At 43.2% G+C, this 27,406-nt stretch overlaps 1 protein-coding gene across 2 annotated transcripts in view; it reads right to left on the bottom strand.

Moving 5' to 3' along the window:
• Positions 1 to 27,406, bottom strand: part of tyro3 (TYRO3 protein tyrosine kinase) — a 72,741-nt gene that overhangs the window by 9,563 nt on the left and 35,772 nt on the right. For both annotated transcript variants that reach the window (XM_069917173.1, XM_069917174.1), the window contains 8 exons: positions 18,068 to 18,263; positions 16,539 to 16,681; positions 11,868 to 12,009; positions 10,167 to 10,293; positions 8,304 to 8,410; positions 2,787 to 2,882; positions 1,609 to 1,689; positions 359 to 451 (listed from right to left, as the gene is read on the bottom strand). In XM_069917173.1, coding sequence (XP_069773274.1) covers positions 359 to 451; positions 1,609 to 1,689; positions 2,787 to 2,882; positions 8,304 to 8,410; positions 10,167 to 10,293; positions 11,868 to 12,009; positions 16,539 to 16,681; positions 18,068 to 18,263 — 985 coding nt within the window. The remainder of the gene's footprint in view (positions 1 to 358; positions 452 to 1,608; positions 1,690 to 2,786; positions 2,883 to 8,303; positions 8,411 to 10,166; positions 10,294 to 11,867; positions 12,010 to 16,538; positions 16,682 to 18,067; positions 18,264 to 27,406) is intronic.

The following is a 27,406-nucleotide window of genomic DNA, read 5'->3' as shown; positions in this document are numbered from 1 at the left end:
GTTCTTGTGGTTTCCCATCTTACTTCATCACATAGATAGTAAAGTATTGCAGATGGGAGAAGTCTTTTTTTGACAGACAGTCAAAAAATCCTTTGAGTGCATGGAGAGTCAGATCACTTCAAACCAGTGTGGCTGCATGGGTGAAGAAGAGTAAAATTTCATGTGACATGGCTGCATTCAACCAGGGCGAAATGGGAGCAGCATAATTGGTGCAGAACATCATATGACATGGCTGCATTCAACAGGGTTGGTAACACGAAGCATCCCCTCAAGCAGGTTAAGTACCTGAACACCAGATGATGCTGTTTTCCAACCACCCACCATATTCTCTATACACTCTCACCCCTAGCTCACTCACCAATAATTTTAATGACATTGGGATGGTTGAATTCCTTCATGCAGGCTGCCTCGCGCAGGAATTCCTCATTGTCTCCGAGTGCACTGATTTCAGCTGTGTGTGAGAGCGAGTAGAGGATAGATATGAGCCTGCTCTATCATTCAGTGCATGGTGCCCATACAATGCCTTTTACCCACCTCCTTATCCTTGTTGATGAAAATACTTTCAATTTCAGATTTGAAAATTCTGATTGAGCTCCAACCTTCGCACCATATACAGAATGGGTGGCAGATTTTACTCAGCACATAATGTTTTTTTCTGGTCTGGGTTATCACATCTGCTGCTGCATCCACAAGGCCGGGAATGACGCGGTTACCGTGAGGAGGTCATTGTATAAATGCAGTCAAGGGAGGAATGAGCCAGGGTCAGGAAAGCCTCAGAGTGCATCTCACTCTAGGACTGTATTCCCATCTGGGTAAATGGTGTGCGTGAAGGTTTTTCTGGGGAGCTGAACCAGAGTAGAGTCTAGTGAGTGGCCCAGCAGTATATGGAGCGAGGAGCAAGAGTCCAAGGGTAATAGTGATGGGGAATCAATAATGAATGATAGGCAGGAGGCTGTTCTGCAGCTGCAGATGTGTTGTCTCACTGATCTGGGTTTAAGGATGTCGCAGAACGGTTTGGGGTTATCCTCAAGGACAGGGTATAATGGCAGAGGTCATGGTTAGGAGGTGAGAATCCTGCTGGAGGGGGTTGGGGAGAATGCACATCCTCCCAGAGGGAAGAACAAGAGCTAAGGAAGAGAGAATGTTGAGGAAATAGGATGAGTAGGAATCCAGCTGTGGGGGAGGGGATGGGGAGGTGGGGGGGGGAAAGAGAATGGGAGGTGGGAAAAGTGCAGGAGGGGAGAGCATATCCAAGCAGGAGCAGCTGAAAACTGCCACTGGTTGATATCGTAGGAGGTTGAAGAGTTTTAAAAAAAATATATTGCCGGAGGGACTCAGCAATTCAGGCAGCATCTCTGGAGGGAAATTGACAGCCAACCTTTCGGCTTTAAGAGCAGGTTTAAGACTAGCAGGAGATGTAGGATAGGGGGGCCAAACGGTCTCTTCCCACCCCACCTTTGAGACTGAGAGGTATGGTGAGGTCCCTTGGATGGAACTCCATCACATCTGTACAGTAGGACAAATCATATCAGGAGAAGGTACCCAGAGGTCATCCCCCCCCATTCGGACTGATCCCTTTGCCCAGATCTGATCAGGCGTTGCACTCACTTTTCAGCATTTTCACGGCCAACTTTTGAGTGGACCCATCCTCCATCTTTAAATAAGCTTCCTTGACGGAGCCAAACTCCCCTGGAAATCAAAAATGGAATCAACTGTTGGCAAAGCAGAGAACAATAGTATCGATAATTTGACCTATACTGGCCTAAATTTAAGTTACAGTTACAAAAAATATAAAGCGAGGAGGTCATGCTACATTTGGATTAAGCCTTGGTTAGGCCACAGTTGGGGTATTATGCACAGATCTAGTCCACACACCATTGGAAGAGGGTGCAAAGGAGATACACCAGGATGTTGCCTTGGGTAGAGCATCTTTACGATGGCCAAACCACAGCGTTACGCTCCAAGCAAAACACATTGAAGTGCGGTCACATGACTAAGTGCCGTAATTAACAATAAGATTATGGCCTGGTGTTCTGATGATATTGCGGTGGGATAAATGTTGACAAGGACGGAGGAAACCGCTGTTGCACCTTGGACATAGAGACCTGCTTATCCACAGAGGGCTCAACCTGTACTTCATTGATGCCATGTGAAAAAGAAGGCATACCATGGGACAGTACTTAATGTGCTGTATTGAGACGTAATCGTTGTGGCAGAGGAGAGGCCAACTTAGCCAATGCCACACATTTGCAGGGCCACTGGGACAGTGTTAGATACCCCCAAATCACTGCAGTGGGACCTGCACACACAACCTTCCAGCATCTGTTACATAGCATTAATGCCAAAACATAGAATGACTGAATGCAGGGCATCAAAAGGTGAGAAGGGAAAGACAGAAGAAAGCAACAGGACAATATCATGAATGAACACCAAATAAAAACTGCAAATGATATACAAAAAAAATTCAGTGGCTTCAGTCCCAAAACATTGACTAACAATTTACTGCCTGACTTGCTGAGTTCCTCCGATTCTTTGTCTGCTCGAGATCCTAGCATCCTCAGCTTTTGTGTTTCTCTAATGTTACATTGGGTCTCACATCAGCTCCATATAGTCTCACACCTTCCTGTTGTATTTTTGTGAGTTTCAAGGTCTTCAAGGAGCAATTGAAAGAAATGTCTGCACAGGCTCTCCCCTCCCAACAACGCACTGGAAGATATTAGCCGAGCAAGAACAGTCATGTATAAACCAAAAGGGTAGATAACCATAAGATCAACAGATTTACTAACCTCTTCCCAGTGTCCGACCCAGTTCAAGCCGCTTCTCGTGGATGAAAATATCTTCCAGTTTCTGCTTCAAAGCATCACTAATTCCCAAAGTGTCAACTGCATTTAGACAACAACATGAATTTACCAAGATGCTGCCTGGATTGGAGAACACATCATATGAAGCAAAGTTGACAGAGCTCAGGCTTTTCTCTTTGGAGTGAAGAAGGGTGAGAGGTGACTGTAGTATATACCAGAGGATATCAGAGAGTAGTGGATGCATGGAATGGCTGCCGTCAACTGTGGTGGAGGTGGGTATGATAGGACCTTTTAAGAATTGAGAAAAATAGAGGGATATGGAGGGTTATGGAGTAGGGAAATTCTACGCAACTGTTAGAGTATCTTATTAGGGTCTACACAACACTGTAGGCTGAAGGGCCTGTATTGTAGATTTCTATGTTCTATCTGTTTAAGGTGAGTGGGAAAAGTTTAGGGGAAATATCAGAGTTTTTTTAAAAACAAAACGTGGTGTGGTGGGTATCTGGAATGCATTGCTGGACATGGTGGTGGAGGCTGGTACAATAGGGTCATTTAAGTACATGGATGTAAGAAAAATGGAGGGTGATGGGTGTGAGATTGGGAAGGATTAGCTTGCCGTGGATTAAGTTTACGTAGGTCGGCTCAACACCATGAGCCGAAGAACCTGTACTACATTGCAATGTAAATTACTGAGTGCAGAGCTCCAGGGAACCACAGATTGGTGATGGAAAAGTTACTCCAGGAGTTTCTGACAAACCAGATTGACCTGCATTTGCAGTAAGAAATGATTAAGGCTTTGTGAGTGGGTAATTGTGAAAAGGTTACTAAGAGGATTAGCAGGGCATGACAGAAAACCTCATCTCCAAGGAGTTAAACATGGCTTTGGTCCAGGTCCTGTAAGGTGAGATCACATGGGATCCAGGGTGAGCTGGTCGATGGATACAAAATCCATCTGCAGTACACTAGTGGGGCAACATGGTTAGCATGATGCGGTAACAGCACCAGTGACCCAGGTTCGAATCCATCACTGCCTGTAAGGAGTGTGTAAGGAGTGTGTACATTCTCTCTGTGCCCATGTGGGTTTCCTCGAGGTGCTCTGGTGTCCACCCACTCTGTAACAGGAGGTTAGTGGGTTAATTGGTCAGTGTGTATTTGGGCAGCGTGCGCATGAGACAGAAGGCCATGTTACAGTGCATTGGCTTGGTGATGGGAGTCAGAGGGTAGTAGTGGAGTGGTGTGCCACAGGGATCAGTGCTGAGTCCCTTGTTGTTTGTAATTTATATTAACGATTTGGATGAGAGTGTATACGTGAGTTTGTAGATGGCACTAAAATAGGGGGTGTGGTGGACAGCGACAAAAATTGTCTCAGGTTAGGATAGCATCTGCATCATCTGGGAAATTAGGGCAAAGGAATAACAACTGGAATTAGACTGACAAGTTGGAACAAGATGTTTTAAGGTGAGAAACATCTGGAAAATGGGATGTTTTTAGAAGTGTATTGACAAAGAGTCCAGGACATGCATATTCCTGTTAAGAGTGAAAGGTGAGACATGCAATGGATGACAAGGGAGATTCAGGCTCTGGTCAAGAGTGAAAAAAAAAAAGGCTTGGGGGTAGTTACTAGTGGTTGGGACAGGAGCTAGCGCTGGGAGATAACCCCCAAGAGATTTTATGAGTACTTAAAGGGAAAAAGGGCAACAATAAGAAAAAAAAAGGACCCTCAGGAATTAATACAGAGCCACATGAGCCTGACAAGATCATCAATGCATACTTCTGGGTTTTTTTTTACTGTGGAGAAACAGGAGGACTGGGGAATTTGGGGCAGTCAGTGGTAATGTCTTGAGAGCAGTCAACATGATGGATGAAGAGGAGCTGGAGGTCCCAGTGTGTGTGAAGGTAGACAAACCTCCCTAGCCTGATCAGATATATCCAATTGTGGGAAGCTAGAGGAAACTACGGGTGTCCTGGCTGAGATTTTTGAGCTATTATTAAGTACAGGTGAGATGCCAGAAGATTGGCAAATGTTGTGCCTCTATTCAAGAGGGGCTTCAGGGATAAAGCAGGGAACTACAGCCCAGTGAGCCAACATCTGTGGTTAGTAAGTTACCAAAGAGTATTAAAGGGAGAAAGTATACATGCACTTAGATGAACAAGGGCTGATTAGGGATAGGCTGTACAGTTTTGAAAGTGGGAGGTCATGTCTCATAAATCTGATAGAATTTTTTATGAAGCTATGACCAAGAAGATTGAGAAGGGCAGAGCTGTAGATGTATATATGGATTTCAGCAAGGCATTCAATAAAAGTTTGCAAGGTAGGGTGCTCTGGAAAATTAAATAACATGGGATGCATGGTGATGTAGCAAAATGGATAGAAAATTGGCTTCATGCAAACAAACTGAGGGTGATGGTGGATGTTTGATTCTGAGACCAGAGTCCTGTGGCTAGTGGTGTGCCCTGGGGGGTGGGGAGGTCGTCGCTGGGCCCATTGCTGTTTGTTGTTTACAATGATTTAGATGAAAATACATAACATGCAGATGACACTAAATGTGTCTGGCTTTGACGATAGTGAAAATGGATGCAGAGGATGTAGGTTTAAGGTGGTGGGGGGGTGGGGAAAGGGTTTGACAGAAATCTGGTTATGTTTTTACACAGAGGGTGGTGAGTATATGCAACAGGATACCAGAAGCATGTGTTATTACAATGCTTAAGAAACACTTGGGTGGATACATAGATAGGATAGATTTAGTGGGATTTGGGCCAATTGCAGACAGAGTGGATTAGTGTTGGTGGGACATTATGGTTGGGAAGGGGGCTATTTCCACACTGAATGGCTAAGTGAAAAATGTTGCATTTTGGGAAGTTAAACTAGGACCGGACTTACACAGGGTCCTGGGGAGTTTGTAGAATACAGTACAGAGACCTTGGAGTACAAGAATATCATTCCCCGAAAGAGATAATAGGTAAGCTAATTGGTGAAGGAGGCATGTGGTATGCTTGCCTTCATTAGATGGGGCATTGAGCACATGAGTTAGGGCGTCAGCAGTGTAATGCGTCAATGAGACTGCACCTGGATATTGTGCAGTTCTGTCGCATGACTACAGGAAGTTTGATCGAGTAGAGAAACGATTCACAAGTTTGTTGCTGGGAGGCTTAAGTTATGAGGAGAGGTTAGAACTGTTCTTCCCAAAGCAGAGCAGGGTGAGGGGGTGATTTTATGGACGTTTATAAAATCATGAGGGGTAGAAACAAGGTGGATAGTCAGTGTGTTTTTCCTTGGGTAAGGGAGTCTAGAACGTTGAAGCTAAAAGGAGAAAAATCTAAAGGGGACCTGAGACCAAGTTTTACCACAAAGATGGTGGGGACATGGGAGGAACTGGTAGATGAAGGCATGTGGAACCAATTCAGGTAGGCAACCTAGGTGGCAGGCCTGTTTCTGTGCTCGACAACTCCAAAATAACCAAATGCACTTTACCAGGGCAAGTAAAATGTACAAGAGGAAGTACAATATTTTATTCATCTTGTTGCTTGCTAACTGAAAATAATTTTCCTCAGCACAGAGCTGACTAACTGAAATCAGTGTCTTAAAAATATTAAACTATTACAATTCATCTCATTCTAAAGTTAGATTTTCTAGCAACACAATGTTACAATCACCTCAATCAAACTTTCTGTTTTGTATTAGTGGATTATTTCCACCTTGAACCAATCATAGTGGCTCCAACAGCTCTCGAATTGGTGGCTTCCATATAGATTAAAATTCCTCAGAGCATGACTCTAACACAATAGATATTGCCTATTCTAGGTTGCATTGCTTTAACAATATGATAAATGCAACAGATGGTTCCGCTTCTTGTATTTCACACTAAGGGAAGCAAATGTGTGGAACAGACTGCCGCACAGTCAGTGGAGGCGGATCACGTCAGCAACTTCAAGATAGGGGCTGCATTTAAATCTGAGAAAATGGAAGAGGTACAAAAGAAAGATAAAAATTGCAGACAGCAACGTGTGTGTACATGTGTTGAACACACCCACTCCAATATGTACGTTGTTTTCACCCAAGCACCAAAATAATCCTTGGGGCTTGACTTGTGTATGCAGTTCCCCCCCAAAAAATACTAGTTTGATGCTTCCAACATTAACTTTGGACCTCTAGTTCACTACTCACAGCTTTAGTTGAACAATGGTTAATATAACATTCTTGTAACATTGAGGAATCCCAACCAGATCTCTAAAAGAAATGTTCACTTATTTCCCCCAGTTTTATTCCAATGAAGAGTTCAATTCTTTTCCCAAAATTTGTCTCCATCATTCTTCCTGCTCCAGATCATATTGATGTATAATAAGATTTCTTCTCATCTTTTAACCATCATCTTGTGCCAGTTTCCATTGGTTACTGATGCCTCTGTATGGACATATGTTGGCATCAATCTTAAGGGGTCATACAAACACATGAATTGGAAGTCGGAATAGGCCACTCCATACATCAAGCCCGCTCTGCTATTTAATCAAGGTATGCAAATTGGATTGTAACCTCAGTCACATTTCTTCCACTTCCTTCATCTCCTTTGCTGTCAAGGATCAGGCTACATCCACTATAAACATATTCAAAGATTCTAGAATTGCCCTTTAGAGGGATCATTCTGTCCACAATCCTTCTGTCAAGATCTCTCAGGACTGTGGTGTGTGGAAGTGAAGCATCAACCGACAAGTTCACAGAGAGTTTGAATCCAATGTTAAATGGTTTGGTGGGGCAGATATTGAGAAGCAACGTCATCTGCTGGAGAATCCAGAACCTCGGGGATTACCCCCCCAACACAAAACCTCTCCCTTCTATCGAATCCATCTCCACTTCCCTTTGCCGTGGAAAAGCAGCTAACATATCTCATCCCACCCTGCCTCACTCTCTTTACTCCCCTCCAGACAGGAAAATAAATTAATATGTACATTATCATGTACCACAAGATTCAGAGTTTATTTCCCACTCTTATCAGATTCCTGAATGAACCTCACATCAGTAAAATACTGCCTTTGCTCTGTACCAACTGATATCTCTCTTTCATGCATTACTTGTACTGTAAATGAGATGTCTAACTGATCTGTTCACAAAACAACCTCTACCATCACATCCTGGTTTATGTGGCAATGAATTTGAATGTAAATAACCTTAAAATTGTGGGAATCAGGAAGCATTTTTTCCCCAGATAGTTAGAATACAACCCTCATCTCCAAAGGTTTCAATGCTGGATAACAATAGGTTTTTGGTTGGAACTCCATTGACTTGCATTATATAAAGATACTGTACTTAAGGATATGGAGGCAAGATGGGTAATGGTCTAGTTTACCCATGGACCAGAATGAATGGGCTAAACAACATATTTTGGTTCCCATGCTGTAAATTGGTTACAGTGACTCTGAAGGTCTATTGGGCGTGATGTTTCTGCATTAGTTTGCCCACAATATTTATTCCAGCAAAAGAATCAAATAACCATGAAACTCACGTACATGTTGCCTCAATACGCATTGCTCCCCTACGGTTGTAGCTTCTTCCTGCTCTGTACTGTACTACCTGGCTCACTCCACTGGGTGCAGAAGCCGAAGCAAAGGCAACTCTGCGGGAGGAATGGCTTGAGAAGTTAGTACTGGCATCACAACATACAATTTTTTTTTTTTTTTTTTTAAAAACAACAGTATGGTAAGAAGGCCCTTCCAGCTGATGACAGCAATGCTGCCCAATTACATCCAATTAATCTTCTAACCACATAGGTTTTCAGAGGGTGGGAGGAAACCACAGCACCAGGGGAAACCCATGCAGGTCACGGGGAGAATGTACAAACTCCTTACAGATAGCACTGCATTCAAACCCAGGCTGCTGGCACTGTGATAGTGTTGCGCCAACCACGCTGTCCTGCAATGCAGCATACTGAACGAGTGTGGGAATCCCAAAGTCATACCTACAAGAGCCATTCCTTGCCTAAAACCACTCATGTCCCCATCATAAGGTCACTTGGGGTTATTTTGTGCTCACAGCTATGATGTCCATCGATGAGTTTCCCCATATTTCGTTGTAAACAGTCTCTTTGATCACTTTTATAAGGCTGCTGCCTAGGATCTATTTTAAATTAGATATACAGCACGCTAACAGGCCATTTCGGCCCACGATCCCATGCTGCCCAATTACATCCAGATCTCCAACCCCCGGTACATTTTGAATGATTGGAGGAAACCAGAGCCCCCAGGGAAAACCCATGCAGACACGGGGAGAATGTATAAACTCCTTACAGACAGTGTGGTATTCGAACCTCAGGCCCAATCACTGGCGCTGTAAAGGCATTGCGCTGATACACTAACCGTACTGCCCCAATCTTTAGAACACATTCTACCTACCTACAGTATCTCATAAGTGGAATCTCTCAGAGAAGGGCAAAGAAGAAATGTTTTGAAAATATATCCAAAAAAATATTTAAGCATCATTTTAATTAAATATACAAATGGAAGCTCTACTCATTTTGTCCAGATTAATAAGCGGGGAGAAAACCAGTTCTTCGTGAAGAGTGATAAAAGATGGGAATTGATCAACGACTGGGTTCTCAAGCAAGCTCGGCCGCCCAGTTACACTTGTGTGTCAGAGAGGGGAAGAATGGAGCTGGGGAGATGTGCCAAGGCAATGAAAAATTTATCAGAGGGGAGTAGCCCGAAGCTCTTCACAAGGGAACCATTTGCAAAGTCGGACACTGGTCTACTCAACTCCTGGATGATGCTGGGAGCAGAAGGAGAGATTGGATAGGCTGGACTATTTTCTCTAGGGTGAAGGAGGTTGAGGAGTAACCTCAAAGAGGTTTATTACATTATGAGGGCCATAGATAGGATAGATGGTCAGTGTCTTTTTCCCCAGAGTAGGGAAGTCTAAAACTAAAGAATCTCAGCTAAAGATGAGAGAGGAAAGATTTAAATGGGATCTGAGGGCAAGTTTTTCCACACAGAAGGTTGTAAAAATATGGAATGAGATACCAGAGGAAGTGGTAGAGGTAGGTACAATTACAATGTTTAAAATACACTTGAAAGTTACATAAATGGGGAAGGTTTAGAGGGAATGTGGGCAAAATGAGAAGAAATAGAATTAGCTGAGATAGGCACTTTGGTCAGCATGGACGAGTTGGGCCAAAAGGCTGGTTTCTGTGGTGTGTAGCTCCAGGAATCTAAGATGGTAAAGTACCTGATCAGGAGTAGGGTAGTGAGATGAGCTTCGAGGAACATCTTCAAAGGAGATGGATGAGCTGAAAGGTTTACAAAGGAATTCTGAAGCTCAGGGTATATATCCCTGCCATTGGTAACATGATGAAAATGAAGCCACAACTGCCCACTTACCCAAACTGCATCTCCTTTTTCCGGATGTGGTACACAACAAGGAGGACGCTGATAAGAGTTAAGACTGCACACAGGATGCCAATCACCAAAGGCGCCCATGAGATCCGTGGCTGTCGTCGCCTGGACTCTAAAAGAAATGAAACCTCTGATGGATGTTTACAAAATTCTGAGAGGCAAAGCTCGGGTAGACAGTCCAGATCACTTACAAATAAAGAAAATTACAGTCCAGATCTTTTGCAAAAAAGATGCATTTAAGATGGGGGGGTGGGGGGGGGGAAAAGAGGGCAGAAGGGAGTTTAAAGGAGATGTGCAGAGCAATTTCGCCCCCCCCCCCCCCCCAACACATAACAACAGATGTCTGGAAAGGGCTGCCAAGGTAGTAGTTGATAGTATCATTTAAGAGGCTTCAAAATGAGATGAGAAGGGAGAGATATGGATCATGAGCAGGCAAAAGAGGATTCCATCCAGTAGAAGCTTGTAGATTCTCACACAGTGTAGCCCCTTTAGCTACACATCTGTTCACCACTAAATTCCTCACACCAGTAGATCTGCTCAACCTGGTGATCAGTAGTTACAATAATTCTTTCTAGCAGTAGATCTCTAGAAGAAATTTTCTTCTAGCCTTAAATCCCCCAAACAGTTGATCCCTACTTCTCTCAAGGAATAGATCTGCCTTCTCGATAAATTCCTTTTGCCAGAATCTCCTCTTTCAATAATATCTCTTCTGACAATAGAAATACAGAACCAGGAATTGGCTATTTTCCCTTTTGACCTGCTCCACCATTTAATTCAATCACAGCTCACTCTCTACTGCAGCATCATCCTCCTGCTCTCTCCCAAGATCTCTTCACAACTTATTTGACTACAAACTTGTCTGCTTCCTTCCTAATCTTATCCTTGACAAGTCAACAAATTCCTGGGCAACAGATTCACTAACCTCTTCATGAAGAAAATTCTCCTCGACTTCAGTATTCTGTGACTGTGACCCCTGTTCTAGATCCCACCTGGTCCCAATCAGGGAAGGTCTCTGACTGCATAATTGCCAAAGTTGTATCCTTATTCAAAACAGACTTTAGGGAGAAACATAGCAATTAGACTTTAATTAAGGGTAGAATTTGCAGTCACCTGGACAAGTGCAGATTAATTAGACAAAGCTGGCATGGCCTGGTTAAAGACATGTCCAATTAACCAATAAAGGGTTTTTTCTTGCTAAGAATAACCAAGAGATTAAGGATGGAAATATGGGTGATGTGATAGATATGACTTTCAAAAGGTGCCAATAGTAGGTTTAATGTCAAGATTGAAGGCCTTGGAGTGTAAGTGCAATGGCAGCATGGGTAGAAAATAGGGCAAATAACAGGAAACCGAGTGTTGAGAAGTTGTTAGAATGGAGACCACTGTTTAATGGTGGAGTTCATCACGACCTGGTACTAGGGCCACTGCTTTGCTTAATTTACCTGAATGATTTGGACCCAGGCAGGCTTCGTAGATGTCATGAAACATGGAGGGTGCCCTTCTTCTTCATTGCTGCATGATAAATATGTGTGTGAGTTTGGGGTGGGGTCTGTAGGGGTACTGGAGAGGTGCTCAGCATAAACATCTCAGGGGTCAGTCCTAACCTCTTTGTGTAAATGCCAAATTATTACAGTGCACTTTGTTAGTCTGCAGCCCTATCCGACCATCGGAAGGTGCTTCCGTTACCTTGCTCCTGGGCTAACAGAAGTGCTGGTGTGCTCCATGGGCTCCTACCACCGGCGGTCCGTGCACACACTCGGAATGAATGCTTCTCGGAAGGATCAATGGAGCGTAAGATAGCCTGGGTTCCTGCATCAACTGGGATCTCCTGTAAAGAAATGCAAAGCTTCTCATTATTCTCCAGCAAAGGTGTAAACACAATATTTATAACCACAGCATAGGATTCACAAGCCCCTCTGACAAAATTGGACAGAAATGGTTCCACACAGAACAGAATTTTCTGCACCAGTCTTTAGTTCTCACATATAGACTTCATCTATCACCAAATGACAGTCCAACCCATAGCATCGAACAGACTTCCTGGAGACTAATGATATGATTCACAAAGCTCGGCAATCCTTTTTAGTTCTCAAAGGGCCATTATTCCTGGCCGATACTGTAATTCATTCTTTTATCTCCTCCTGCCATGGGCAAACAGTTTCATGCAGGTTTGGTATGAGGTATAGAATCACTGAGTTATAGAAATGTGCCAGCATTTCTGTCCAATGTGTATCAGAACCAAGTGAATCAAAGAATGGATTTGCATTCTGTACAGGAAGGCGATTATAACTCTGCATTCAAAACTGGTGCACTTTTAGTTAACAAACTAGATTTTGTGCTTCTAATCACAATTATTGTTGGATGGAAAGTAACAGAGCAAAATACAGACCGGGTCAGAATGTATTTAATTGGTGGCAGAAGATTAGTGAAGGAGTTCTGGGGATTAAACAAGGCCTGGATGGAAGTGAGAGTGATAGAGCTGGATGAACAGATTGGAAATGGTAGTGACTTCATTTTAGTTTAAAACTGAGGAAAGGCATTCATTTCCTGGTCAGTCAAATCCTCAAAGATCTGGCTTTGTTATGGTTAGTAGAGCCCATAGCTCCAGAGATATGGCATCAATCCTGACCTCTGACACTCTACAGGTGGAATCTGCATGTCCTTTCTGTGTCTGTCCCTTCAGGGGTGCTGCGGATTCCTCCCACATCCCAAGCATGTCTGGGTTGGTAAGCAAATTACCCCAGTGTATAGGTGAATAGTGTAAGCTGGGGGAGGGGAAGCTGATGAAAATGTGGGGAAAATAAATGGGTTAGGGTTGGATTAGTGAAAAACTGGATTAGTGTGGAGCCTGTTTCCATCCTGTATCTCACTCTGATTCTATGACTCTATCAATTAAGATTATATTCACTAAATTCTGTAAGATTATGAAGATAATCAGAATTTGCAGAAACCTACAAAATTCTAACAGAACTGCACAGCCTAAACATCTCAGGACCAGGGACCACAGATCTCCAGAGAATGGGGAATCTGTGGAGTTCTTGACCACAAAAAGCAGTTGAAGCCCAAATCGTTAAGTACAGGTATCCCCAACCCCCCCCCAGCGTTGTTCGAAAGTTCGCCTTATGCCACTTTGCTTTTATGGAAGTTCTACATTAGTACTTTTTTCGTTAACCGAAAGAAATCCGAAGAGGAATTTTACTTTTACAAAAAAAGGCAAAAAGTGAAAATAGCGTTCAGCGGGCTGTCGGGAGAGCATTGAGCAGTGGGGTCAGTGTGGGGACTGATAACGGGCTGTTGGGAGAGTGTGGGGCAGTGGGGTCAGTGTGGGGACTGATAGCGGGCTGTCGGGAGAGCATGGAGCAGTGGGGTCAGTGTGGGGACTGTTAGCGGGCTGTTGGGAGAACGCAGGACGGTGGAGTCTGTGTGGGGACTGATAGCGGGCTGGCGGGAGAGTGCAGGACAGTGGAGACTGTTAGCTAATAACTTTCCCACCCTGTTTAAAAATTGTCCGCTATTGCTAGCACTTTCTCACTGCCCCTTATTAAAGGTTTATATAGCTTGGCACAACAACAACAGGGGCTGAAGTGCTCATACTGTGCTGTACATAAAGTTTAATCATGTTATAATTAGGCATGATTAATTTTGTACAAATATAAGATCATAATATATTGATCAGGATTTAGGGTAGGTCCACCATCACTCGATGCCTCACCAGTAGAAGGTAGAACAGTCCTAAACCCAGGAATGGCTCCTTGCAAGTATGAAAGCGTTCATTGTCCCAGTTAGGAGTGGTCAAGAGTGAAAAGCCAAACCCCCATTCCTATTCCAGGACACTGAACGGCCAATTTAGTGGGACACAAGTGCGAAAGGGGCTCATGTCTTGAAAATGCTCAGAGAATGTGCCTCTGCAGCCCACTTGGGATGTTCTCCACCCTCTGAGTAAAGGCATTTCCTTTCATCTGCCCTGAATGGATGGCCCCCTATTCCAAAGCTCTGACCTTGGTTCTGGAAACTCCAGCCAAGGGAAACATTAACTCCACATCTACCCTGTGTCCAGATGTAGGAACGGCAGTCTGAACCCGAGCTCCAGGAATGGCACACTGTCTGAATTCTCATCATTACACAATTATCCATGTTTCAATCTCTTCCTTCCAAATTCGAGACATTGTACACCTAGTTTAAGTAAGCTCATTCGACAGACTTCCCAAGGAATCTTCACTGACCAGAGCCAGTCACAATATTCCACCTGCTGACTGCCCAAGGCCCTATACAAATGGGGCAAAACAGAGCTTCTTGTCCTTTTTGGGGGCTTTTACTCTGAACTGATCTGTACTTTATTCCTCATGTCTCTCAAGCATGTCCCTTCAAGATCATAAAGTCCATGTTTCTTTGAAGATAAAAGAGACTGCAAATGCTGGAAACTGGAACAAAAAAATGCCAGAAAAACAGCGGGTTGGACAGTTCGAGTCCTAATGAAGGATCTCAAACTGAAATGTTAACAACCACCTTTTGACTCAGCAGATGATACTTGATCTAAATTCTTTTCTTTTCTTTTGTTTTAAGATTCGTTGATTTTCTTTCAAATACAGTTCTGGTGAAAGGTATTTAAAGGGTTATACATAGACCTTCCTATAGATTTGTGAGCCTTTACAAGCAAACTAAAGTAAATAAATCATGTGTATTTCTGTGCACGATAATAAAGGAACCTTGAACTTTAAAGGTAAAGTAAACCAAGGAGGATAAAGGGGTGATCTCATCGAAGAATGCAGAATTATGAGGCAACTATATCAGGTGAACACGCAGTCTTTTGCCCAGAGTAGGGGAATTGGGAACCAGAGGCTTGACTCCAGTGGATTTTTGCAATTCTCCTTCAAATGTTGAGAATGAAGTTTGTAGGTTATGAGAATGATTTGCGAGTTAAAGAATTGAAAGGTTGTGTTTATTAATCAGGGCAGTAAGGTGCTGGCTTGAAGTTATTAGTAACTGGGAGCTTGTGATAAAGAGATGTGGCTGAGGATTAGGCAAAGTAACAGGTATTGAGGATTCAAAGGAGCAGAAGTCAGGAAAACGGTGCGAGTTCATTCAGAATTATTGCCTGGAGACTTTGGGGATGGTGCTTCATTAAAAAAAATCAAAAACTCTTCATAAATGAATGATGGATAATTAAATCAAAGGAAAAATGGCCATTCAGAAAGACAATACAAATGGCCAATTGTTTAACAGAAACAAAATGTAATTGAATCATAGCATCATGCAGCACAGAACAGGCCCTTCGGCCCAACTTGTCCATGGCAACCAAGTTTGTATTCTGCGCCAGTTCTGTTTGCCTGCATTTGGTCCACACCATTCTCAGCTCTTCCTATCCATATATCTCTACAAATGTCTTTTGAATGTCAAAACTACACCAATTCTATTATTTCCTCTGACAGCTTGTTCCAAATACCCTCTGAGTGAAAAGGTTGCCCCATTAGATACTTCATATATCTATCTCTCACCTGGAACCTACGCCCTTCAATTTTATAATCTATTCTAGAAAATAGACTGTGAGCATTCACTTATCCATAGAACTCATGATTTTATAAACTACAAGGTTAGTGGTTTTCAAACTTTTTCTTTCCACTCACATACCTTAAGTAATCCCTATGCATAGATGCACTGTGATTCGTAATAGATTATTTAAGGTGGTATGTGGATGGAAAGAAAAAGTTTGAAGACCACTGTTTTAATCGTACCTAATTGATTTGTTATGTGAATGGTTTCATAACTCCAAAGGAAATGGGCCAATGACAATTTTTCTCAAGCAAAATATTTCCGTAACAATTGGGTCTAGAGCAGTGATTCTCAACCTTCCCTTCCCACTCACATACCACCTTAAGCAATCCTTTACTAATCACAGAGCACCGATGGCATAGGGATTAAAGTGGTATGTGGGCAGAAAGAAAAAGTTTGAAAACCACTGTTTTAATCGTACCTAATTGACTCATTATGTGCACGGTTTCATAACGGAAATGGACCAATGACAATTTTTCTCAAGCAAAATATTTCAGTAACAAATGGGTCTAGAGCAGTGGTTCTCAACCTTTCCACTCACATCCCACCTTAAGTAATCTGCTTGAGATCCTAGCAAATACAACTTTTCTGTTTCACCATCTACAAAAGGTTCACTGAAAAATAGACACTGCTTAACTTGGGTAAACAAGGAGTCTGCAAATGCTGAGAACCTATAGCAGCACACAGTGCTGGTGGAACTCAGGAAGGATGGTAAGTTTGCTGCCTTGAGAATATGACACTGTTTAAATAACAACAGGAAATACAGTTCCAATACATTCAAAAGAAGCAATATCTATGAACAGCCACCTTTTTCCCCTCTTGCCTGCTCCATTCCACGATGTATCCAAGAAGAACGCCGTGCATATCCCTCGCAGCCACTTTGTTCCATTTTATCACCAATGATGAGCCATTGTAGGAGTACGTCACATTTCTGGGAGAGGCACTTGGAGCTGTGAGGAAAACAGACCGCATGTCATTGGAGTGTTGTTCCATCCTTATTCTCTATCACCGCATTTTCAATACACACAAAGTGAACTTGAACTTGAGTGATCCCACTCACATCGTACAACAGAAACGCTGCTGGTGCAATATCAATGAGAGGATCAAATTCTTCCCCAAGAGTTTGCGTGATTGCAGCAACAATAACAAACACCTGTGGTGATCCCAGATCTGCATAATGTGAACTCATTAATATGAGTTCACATTAGTTTTCCTCAGTTAACTTGCAACACCTTTTCCATTCTTAATCTCTGGTGCAGCACTTGCAGGCAGGTCCAGTATCCTTGACCTTGCTGGGAACATCTCTGGCTGTTCCCAGTTCATTGACTGCATGGATTTAGTTCCCTGCTTATGGGACCCACTCTCATCAGCTTTTTAAAAAATATTTATTTGTTCACAGGCTCTGGGCAATGCTGCTAGGACTGGCACTTGTTACTCATCCCCAACTGCCCTGTGAATGGACGTTCGCTGGGTCATGTGACAAGGGTGAACTTCGAGTTACCTGGGCCAGAGTTTGGAGGCCAGTTTTATTTCCCTGGAAGGCACCAGTGGACCATATGAGTTTTTAACACCAGTTGTGTAGACCCCCAGTGGCACAGCTGGTAGAGCCAGTGCCTCACAGATCCCAGCTTCTGTCTGTTCAGAGTTTGCACATTCTCCCTGTGACCTTGTGGGATTCCCCTCCCCCCACCCCATGCCAGTTGCTCTGCTTTCCTCCCACATCCAAAATATGTGAGTTGATAGATCAATTGTCCACCATAAATTGTTCTCAGTCTGTAGGTGGGTAGAAGAATTTTATTTGATTTTTTTTAATTTTAGAGAGGGGTGTTCTTGTCCATGAGCCTGCACTGCCCTTTACACCCAAGTGACCAATTAATATACCAACCTGTATATTTCTGGAGAGTGGGAGGAAAGCGGAGCACCTGAAGAAAACCCACACAGGTCATAGGGAGAACATACAAACTCCCTACAGACTGCGCTGGATTCAAATCCGGATCACTGGCGCTGTAATAGCATTGCGTGAACTGCTACCCTGGGGGCAGAATCTGGGGAAAGTTGAAGGTAAAATGGGGAGAATGAGACTCGTGCAAATGGGTTCTTGACATAGAGTGGAACTCAATGGGTGCTGTCTGACTTTCTATTACCAGGACCTACTTTATATTGCAGATTGGTTTATTTCCTGAAACTTACTGCAGTGGGATTCAAACTCACACCTCTGTGGCCTGTGGATACCAGAGCAATAATGTGATTTCAGGAGGCAGTGACATGATCAAGATTGGAAGAAACCAGTGACCTAAAGAATTCCAACTTCCCCTTGTTCTGGACGATCACATCACCTCCTTCAGACGTGTGGAAGTGTGTCCACTCGCTGAACTCCGAAGGGCCGGCTTCGTTGCTGCATCTGAGCCGAACGGCACAGGATGTGAATGGACTCAGTCCTCTGACTGTGTAGCTGTATGGCGGCACCGGGAAGGTCACCTCGTGGGAGACGGTCGCATTTGAACTCGCATTGACCTTGTTGGAATCAAAAACCTGGAGGATCAGACAGCAAGATATACAGACAAATTTAAATAAAATAACAAATTATTTATGATCAGCTTGTGCTTAAAATGGATCAGAATCAACCTTGTACACTGAGACTCAGATATACAGAAAAAGGCAAAGGTTCACATTGATAGTGAAATCTTGTTGACTCCAGCCTGACATTGCAAAACTGCTGAATATTACCTAGTACTGATCCAGGAACCAAGACATATTATCTGGAGGAATAGGTAAGAGGGAACCAAAGGATATAATGACTGGGACTTTGATATAATGCCGCAAAATAATATTATTAAGCAAAATGAGACCGTATCAGAAAGGGGTTATCATAATGTCATGGATTGAGAGGAGAACACAAAGGATGTTTCTGCAGTATGCTGGGTCAAGTAGGCTACAATAAGATGCAACACCACCAGACTTTCACAACCTTATTCAAAGATTTGAATTGAGGGAATTGTGTACATTATATCCAAGTTTTTACCCAGGGGGCCTGGATTGCATTGTCAGGGGTAGTGGTGGAGGCTTGTACAATAGGAACATTCAAACTCCCATCATATCTACACTGTCCCAGTCTCCAGAACCAACTCCCTCCATATCTACATTGTTCCAGTCTCAAAATCCAACTCCCACCATATCTCTACTGTCCAGGTCTCCAAAACCAATTCCCACCATATCTATAAGGTCCCAGTCTCCTGAACCAACTCCCACCATACCTACACTGTCCCATTCTTCAGAACCAACTCCCTCCATATCTTCACTGTTCCGGTCTCCAAATCCAACTCCCACCATATCTACACTATCCCATTCTCCAGAATCAACTCCCACCATATCTACACTGTCCCGGTCTCCAGAACCAATTCCCACCACACCAAAAAAGACACTGGAGAAACTCAGCAGACCTTGCCGCATCCATAGGAGGTAAAGATACATAAGGAAATTTTTGACCCCAGGGTTGGCACCAGAATATATGTTGGAGGGGGGCATTAGCGAGTTAGAGGGGGGCAGGGACTGACCTGTTGATGGAAGGTGTAAGGGGTGGGGTGGTGGTGTTGCCAGGGTCTGACCCATCGACAGGAGTGGGGGGGAGAGGGGGAAGGGTACTAGCAGGAGCCTTCCTGTTAATGAGGCTATCCCTCCCTCGTGGGATAGGAGAGCACTTTTTTTTATTGCATCAAGCATCAATAAACACTACGTACGCTTGATGCATGCCAATGACACAGCCAGGGGCGGGTGGAGAGTCGCTAATGTGCATCAACCTAGGCGCTATAGATGCTACTTACAAGGGAGGGAGTGGGCAATTCTGACAGCCAGGCACGGTCGTGATCATGGGGTGGGGGTCACAGCACCTTGTTTGGGGGGGCAATGCCTGCGTGTGCCCCCACTTGGTGCTGACCCTTTTTGGGCCTGAGCCTTTCTTCAAGATATGAGCAAAAAGCAGGTAGGCCCCTCCATAAAAGGGTTGGGGGAGAAGGGCAGGTGAGGAGTACAGGCCAACAAAGGTTGAAAATGGGACATAGATAGGAGGACAGGAAGGGTGAGAATTGATCGGGGAGGGGATGACACTGTGAATGCAGAACTGGATGAAAAGAGACAGAGGAAAGTGAGAGAAAGAGAAAGAGCAAAGGAGAAATCGGGATGGAGAAAGGGGAGAGATGGGGGGGAGGGGAAATTAACAGAAACCGGAGAAATCAATGTTAATGCCATCAGGTTGGAAGGTGCCCAAACAGAATATGAGGTGTTACTCTTTCAATTTGCAGATGGACTCGGATCTGGCAGTGCATGAGATCATGGACGGACATGTCGACATGGGAATGGGGCAGGGAATTGAAATGAGTGGCCACTATTGCAGCAAAGGTGCTCAACAAAACAATATGCCAGTCTGGATCCAGTCTCTCCGATGGAAAAGAGGCCACAACGGGGGCATCGGATGCTAAGGATGACCCCTGCACATTCACATGTTAAGTATTGCTTCACTTGGAAGGACTGTTTGGAACCCCAAATGGTGGTGAAGGAGGTGTGGGCACAGGTGTAGCATTTCTTGAGGTCATGGGGGTTCATCCGTTGTCGTTGATGAAGACCTCGATACCACTAGTCACTTTAAGATTGGATGCAATGTGCCTGAAGATGACTGGTCAAGAGAATTCGGGCACGGAATGCCCTGGCACATGTTGAGCAGATGTGTAGGCATAGCAGTTGTTGCACTGATGTCTCTGGACTTCAGGAGTGCACTTTGCTTCATAAGCTTGACAACCCTGGTAGATAAGGCCTCGCCAGGTGGGACAGTTTTGTGCCTGCGTTTCCCAAGTGGTCATGATTATGTCATGACATCAGGGAGGTCTTTAGTGTGTCTTTGTAACGTTTCTTCTGCCCTCTACGAGAGCTTCTACCAGCAGAGAATTTCCCAAAAAAGAACTGCTTGGTTATGCGCTCATCCGGCATACAGACGACATGAACTTCCCACTGGGTCTGTGCTCTCATCAGCAGTGTGTGGACTGATGATAGACTTGCTCCAGAGTGGGCTTCAGGATCTGGTACTTCATCTTGTTATCTGATGTCTAATATTCTGCGAAGACAAGTCTTGCCTGCCCTCGATACACAGACCACATTTCTCAGGCCTACAGATGGGCAGTGAGTACCACGGCTCTGCAGACCTTCAGTTTTGTTGCTAGACTGATTCCTCGATGTTCCCATACAGTGGAATGTATGGGTGTAGGTCCCTGCAAAAGTCAGACTATACTGATCTTCAGAACCAACCCCCACTATACCAAAATTTCCAGTCTCCAGAACCAGCTCCCACCACTGTCTGCACTATCTACACTGTCCTGATATTCAGTACTGGTCCAACAACACGTCAATAATCTATTCTAAACTCCATCTGTAATTTGAATGCATTAGGTCAAGTTAAACAGGTTTCAAAATGTAATCTCCTGAGTAAAATAACAAGAGATTAATATTTCCCATATTTTTGTTTTTATCCTTTAATTGAAGAATAGCAACAGAAAAAAACCCATTTACAATCTGGTCTTGCATAATCTATGTATTTTCTCAGTATGAATCATCTCCATTTTATTGATATACAAACTATCCTGCAGTGTTTAAGCAGCTCTGTGCACATCCTACCCTGTAATTTCCCCTTCATTCTTCACCCGCACCTTCAGGAGTTACTCCGCAACAAATCAATCCAACAAGGTGTTGAATTGAGAGAATCTGGAGGTCATAGGAAGTCTCATTTGGTTGACTAAAATGCTATTTTAAGGTTTCCTGACCTCAGGATATGGGACCTGCCCCTGAGCTGTTTTTAGACGACTCCTGGATCATCTGCTTTTTCTTGTAACGAATGAAAACTCTTCCCACTCCCCACAAGGTGAGTGAAGACAGGAGTCTGTTGAGGGCACAGTGAGTAGGCAGGTCTGACACCCACTATGCACTTTTGTCCCATCTCCTCAGTGTTGCCCCTCCATATCGAAGCACTAAGGTTTGCAAGCTGGGACTCCATATGAATAAAAGATTTGAAGCAGGAGTTGACCATTGGGCCCTTTTGTGCCTACTCCAACCTTTAGTCCAATCACAGTTGATCTCTTAGCTCAGTGCCACTTTCCATCACTAACCCTTATATCCCTTAATAACAGATAATTTTTTTGATTTCTGCCCGACTCAACAACTGAGCTCCTTCAGCCCTCTTAGAACTTAATAATTAGGAGCAGGAGTCATCCATCTGGCTCATCAAGCCTGCTCTGCCATTCAATAAAATGATGGCTTTATCTGGCCATGGACTAGGTTTCACAGATTCCCCCTATTTCTTGATACCCTTAATTACCCTACTATTCAAAAATATATATTTATGTGTCTCAAGTGCATTTAATGAGGCAATCCCAACTGCTGGAAGGATCTGTGCTCTCGGTTAATTACTTATTTTTCCCAGATACTTCCTTCTGCTTTATTTGTTCAGTCTGCCATTCTTAGTGCCCCATTTACAAATTGGAACATGCTTCTTTCTGGGGAAGGTATCCACTAGGTATGACACTGTCCTTCACCATCACCACGAGCCCACCACTTCTCACTTGTAGAGGGGGATAGATTTGTGACATTCAAAAGACATTGAAGATATTTAGACAGGTAGATGGATGCGGACCAAACATATGCAAATGGGACTACACTTAGATAAGAGCTGGAGAAACTCAGAAGATCTCACAGTATCCATAGGAGACAAAGATATATAACCATAGTCCTTGCTGTTTCATTGGGCAGAGAATTCCACAGATTCACTGCTCTTTAAGAGAAGCAGTTCCTCCTCATCTATATCTTAAATCTACTCCCCTGAATCTTGAGATGAAGAATTCCAAAGATTCAGCACCCTTTGGCTGAATAGAATTTTTAAAAATTCTCTATAGATTTTGACCTCAGGTTCTAGATACCCAATCAGGAGAAATATCATGAGGAAGGGATCCTGGAATACAGATACATAATTCCTGAAGGTGGCATCACAGGTAGACAGGATTGTAAAGAGAGCTTTTGGCATCTTGGCCATCATAAATCAAAGTATTGAATACATGAGTTAGGATGTAATGGTGAAGTTGTATAAGACATTGGTGAGACCAAATTTGGAGTATTGTGTGCAGTTCTGGTCACCTAACTACAGGAAAGATATCATTAAGGTAGAAAGAGTATAGAGAAGATTTACCAGGATGTTGCTGGGTCTTCAGGAGTTGAGTTACAGGGAAAAATTAAACAGGTTAGGACTTTACTCCTTGGAGCACAGAACAATAAAGAAAGATTTGATAGAGGTCTACAAATTATGAGGGGTATAGACAGAGTAAATACAAGTAGGTTCTTTCCACGGATTGGGAGAGATAAATATATGGCTTTAGGGTGAAAGGGGAAAGGTTTAAGGGGAGCATTATGGGGAACTTCTTCACTCAGAGAGTGGTGTGAATGTGGAACAAGATACCATCTAACATGGTAAATGCAGGCTCACTCTTAAGTTTTAAGAATAAATTGGATAGATACATGGATGGGAGAGGTCTGGAGGATTATGGAATGGGTTCAGATCAGTGGGACTACCGAATTGATGTTTTGCACAGATTAGGAAGGGCCAAATGGCCTGTTTTCTGTGCTGTTGTGTTCAATAGTTCATCTGCTCCAACAAATCCCTAAGGAATGTTACATATTTTAATGAGTTCACCTTGATCTCTAATCCAAGGCCCGACATAACTTTGGTAAGCAAGGAGGCCCACTGTCATTATAATAAATATCAGAGAACATTGGCATATTCTGCTTAGTCCCTTGTCGGAGTGTAATCCCGCCACTCAAATAAGTGATCTGCTGAACCAGTGTTTGAACTCCCTCAATCATAGAGCTGTAGTAGATGTTGCATTTTTGGATTTCAGCAAGGAATTCAATAAGGTTCTACACAGTAGACCGGTCTAGAAAGTTATATCGCATAGGATCCAAGGTGAGATAGCAGAATGAATGGAAAATTGACTTTACGAAAGAAAGGTGATGGTGTTTTATGGACTGTAGGTCTGTGACTAGCTGAGTGCTTCAGGGTTCGATGTTGCGACCATTCATGAAGAACTTTCTGCAATTGGGCAGAGGAACAGCTGATGGAATTTCACACAGAGAATTGTGAGATGTTGCAATTCACTACGCAGTGAATGGAGAAGATCTGGGATGTGCTAAAGAGCAGATGGAACTGGCAGCATAGATATATAATATAAGGAGGTTACCAGGGCTTGGAGGCCGAAGCTATCTGAAGTGGTTGAGTAGACTAGGGCATTATTCCATGGAGTGCTGGAGGATGAGGAATGCATGAAATCATGAGAGGAATGGATCAGGTGAATGCCCAGAGCCTTTAACCCAGAGTAAGGGAATCAATGGCCAGAAGACTAGCGGGGTTGGGGGGGGGGGGGGAAAGAGATTTAATAGCACCCTAAGGTGTGATTTTTATTTTACATAGAGGATGGTGGGTGTATGGAATGGACTACCGGTGAAGGTAGTTGAGGCAGTTACTACTGCAATATTTAGGGAAAAAATTGGATGGATATGTGGCTATGATATATTTAAAGGAATATAGACCAAATGCAGACAGGTGGGGCAAGAGAGGTTGGGAGCTTTTGCTCGGCATGGGCAAGTTGAGTCGAAGGGCCTGTTTGCATGTTGTATGATGCAATAACTCGAGGACTCTAGCATCTTTGCTTGGATGGGGAGAAACCTAATCTATTCACAATATTCCAGGTAAGATCTCACCAGTGCCCATGATAAAGCAGTGAAGCAAATATTGACTCTTGTATTCATTGTAATAAAGGTCATTGCAGCCTTTGCCTCCCTTAACACGGTACATGCTCTATCTGCATGTTAATGATAAACGTGTAGGATACCCAGATCACTGGATACACCAATTCCTTTCATTCTTGCTCATGTAATATAAAATGCATAGGCTCAGATCATTGTGCATTATATTCCAGCTGCCATTCATCATCATAACCTGTCCACATCCACCTCAAAGGGACACAAGAGAGACTGGAATCTGGAGGGTAAAAAAATAAACATGCTGGAGTAACTCAGCAGGTCAAGCAGCATCATGTGGGGGAAAGGAATGGTCGATATTTCAGGCTGGAACCCTTACTCAAGTCTTAGTAAAGGGTTCCAGCCAGAAACGTCAACCTTTCTTTTTCTCCCACTGACGGTGCTTGACCTGTTGAGTTCCTCCAGTGGGTTGGTTTTTTTGGGTTGCTCCACTTTCCAAGAAAGCCTCTCCGTGTCTTTCTCACAGCACACACTGTTGCCAACTCTATATTCTCCTTATCCAGACCACTGACAAGGGTCATAACCATTGGGTCCCCAATGAAGGGAGCTCCAAACTTGAACAGTTGTCTGGAGCTTCAGAGTTAAAGAATGTGCATTTCTTTAACTCAAAGTCATATTTGATTTTAAGTACGACTTTATTGGATTTTTCCCCTTGAAGAGAGAGCTTAGGGAGGAGCTCTGGAGGACATTTAAGCCACCTGAGGAAATGTTAAGAGGTGCAGAAATGGATCCAGGAGTCAATCACACAATCTCTCTGGCCAGCTCCTAAACCTTTGGATTCCTCAACTCAGTCAGACTCAGTTTTAAATATTAAAACCCTGTTGCCTTTACTCTGAACCAACTATAACTCGGCACTTTTGTCTTATGATGTACAAGATGACTACTGGTCTGCTCGCAAAATAACCTCTATCGCTGCATTTTGATGGATGTGACAATAAACTTGAACTTGAATCCACTGAAGCTCAACAGTTGTCAGGGTTCGGGAGCTCTACAGAATCCCAATCCTCTAATTCTGGCCAGAAGTTTTTTTTACATTAAAATCTTCAATGCTGGAAATCTGGAATAAAAACAGAAAAGGCCAGAAACAGTCAACCGGCCAGGCAACATCTACGGAGGGAGAAACAGGGAGGAGATATGGACACAGGATAAAAGTCTGGTGATTTTGTCAGAACTAGTCAGGGGCCCTGTCTCCTACCTCCCGGCTCTCCAAGCACATTCTTGGTTTTTGATCTTTTAATCCTGATAAAATGTTTTCATGTTTCTATGGCATGTCCTCTAATGAGAATAAGGCACATTTTAATTCGTCTTAGAGTCACTTTATGCTCTCTTATACTCTGGAATTAATTATCCAAATATATTCTGTCTTTGTGGTTTTCCTGCCAATAGGACCAACCATAACATTTTCACTAGTAAACTCCATCCACCAGTGGCCTGGGTTCTTGGTGTTGCCAGGCAATATCTTTTGTTGTCACTCATTGAATATGAGATTAAATCACTGTTCTGGGTGTTGGTCCTGCACAATTGTAGCAAGATTCCTGTGACATTTTCTCCAACCTATTTGCAATAAAGGCCAACATGCCAATTGTTCTAATGACTAGCTAATTTCCTGTTATTGTAATAACCCAATCCACGAATATTAACATTTGGCAGTCACCCTCCACTTTTTATACTTCTTACCATTTTTATAAATACTTTTACATCTTCCCAGATTATACACCAGATGCTGTCTAATTGGCCCAGGCAGTACTTGTGCCCTGGGTTATACACAGGGTCACAATTTGAAATGCTGACCATACTTTGACCTCCTCAAACGTGGTTTCATCTGCTGAATTCCTCCAGTAGTTTGTTTTTTTTTTGCTTCAGATTCCAGATCACAGGTCTTACCCAGATAGCGATTACCAAGCAAATTCAGTGGCATTGCAGAATGCCATCATCAGTGCAGGTTTTATAGTAAAACATTGATTTAAAAGCCTTGCAATATTACAGCTCAGACTTCGTGTCCCCATTAATGTTTCCAAATGTGGTTGTCGACTCATTTATGATTAAAGCTTCAAGAGAAAATTGGAGCTTTGGATTTTTGTTGCTTTGCCATATTCCCCTTAGGAAAATGTAGCAGCCCAGGGTGATTATGTTCAACCAATGACAGTTTTGGCAACCTCATTGTACAAGAAATGGGGACATGGCTTCCTTCCCAAGCTCTTCAGAGAAGATCATCTGTCTCTCAATGAACTGGAGCCCAGCAAACAAGTTTACTCCCATGTGTTCCAAGGTGCAGCAAGGAGGTTCCTTTTGGGAGAAATCCAGTGAGTCAACCCATTTATAGTCCTGCAGTTAACAATATGATGCAGATTATGGAATAATGGAGTGACAGAAAGGAGGGGTAGGGAAGAAGAGCGATTGTGGAGTTCGTGACGAAAAAAATCAGCTGGCAAAATGTCACCTTGCTCCAGCATCACCTTGAACTCTAACATACAGGGAATTAAATTAAACACACCATCACCTGGCAATGTACAGAAAATGAAAATGTACAATTTAAAAGATTAATTCCAATCACAAATCATTTGATAACTGCATAAAATTGAAATACTTAGCCATAAACAGGGGTTAAAGTACAGAGACTGATTTCAGTTTATTTTGCAGTCTTTTTTTGAGTTACACACATCAGAACACTTCTTCCTATAGAAACCACGACTACACTAGTTGCCAAGCAACAATGACCAATGCTTGCGCTGGTGCTGGTAAATGAGTAAATAACTTCAGCAAAATAAAACGTAGACTGGTATTTCAGTCAGTGTTGCTGAATGTGAGTCTCACAGCCAGAATGAGAC

Source organism: Narcine bancroftii, chromosome 2 (assembly GCF_036971445.1).
Source record: "Narcine bancroftii isolate sNarBan1 chromosome 2, sNarBan1.hap1, whole genome shotgun sequence".
Taxonomy (NCBI): Eukaryota; Metazoa; Chordata; class Chondrichthyes; order Torpediniformes; family Narcinidae; genus Narcine; species Narcine bancroftii.
Note: the sequence above shows the minus strand (reverse complement) of the source record. Positions and strands in the feature narration are given on the sequence as shown.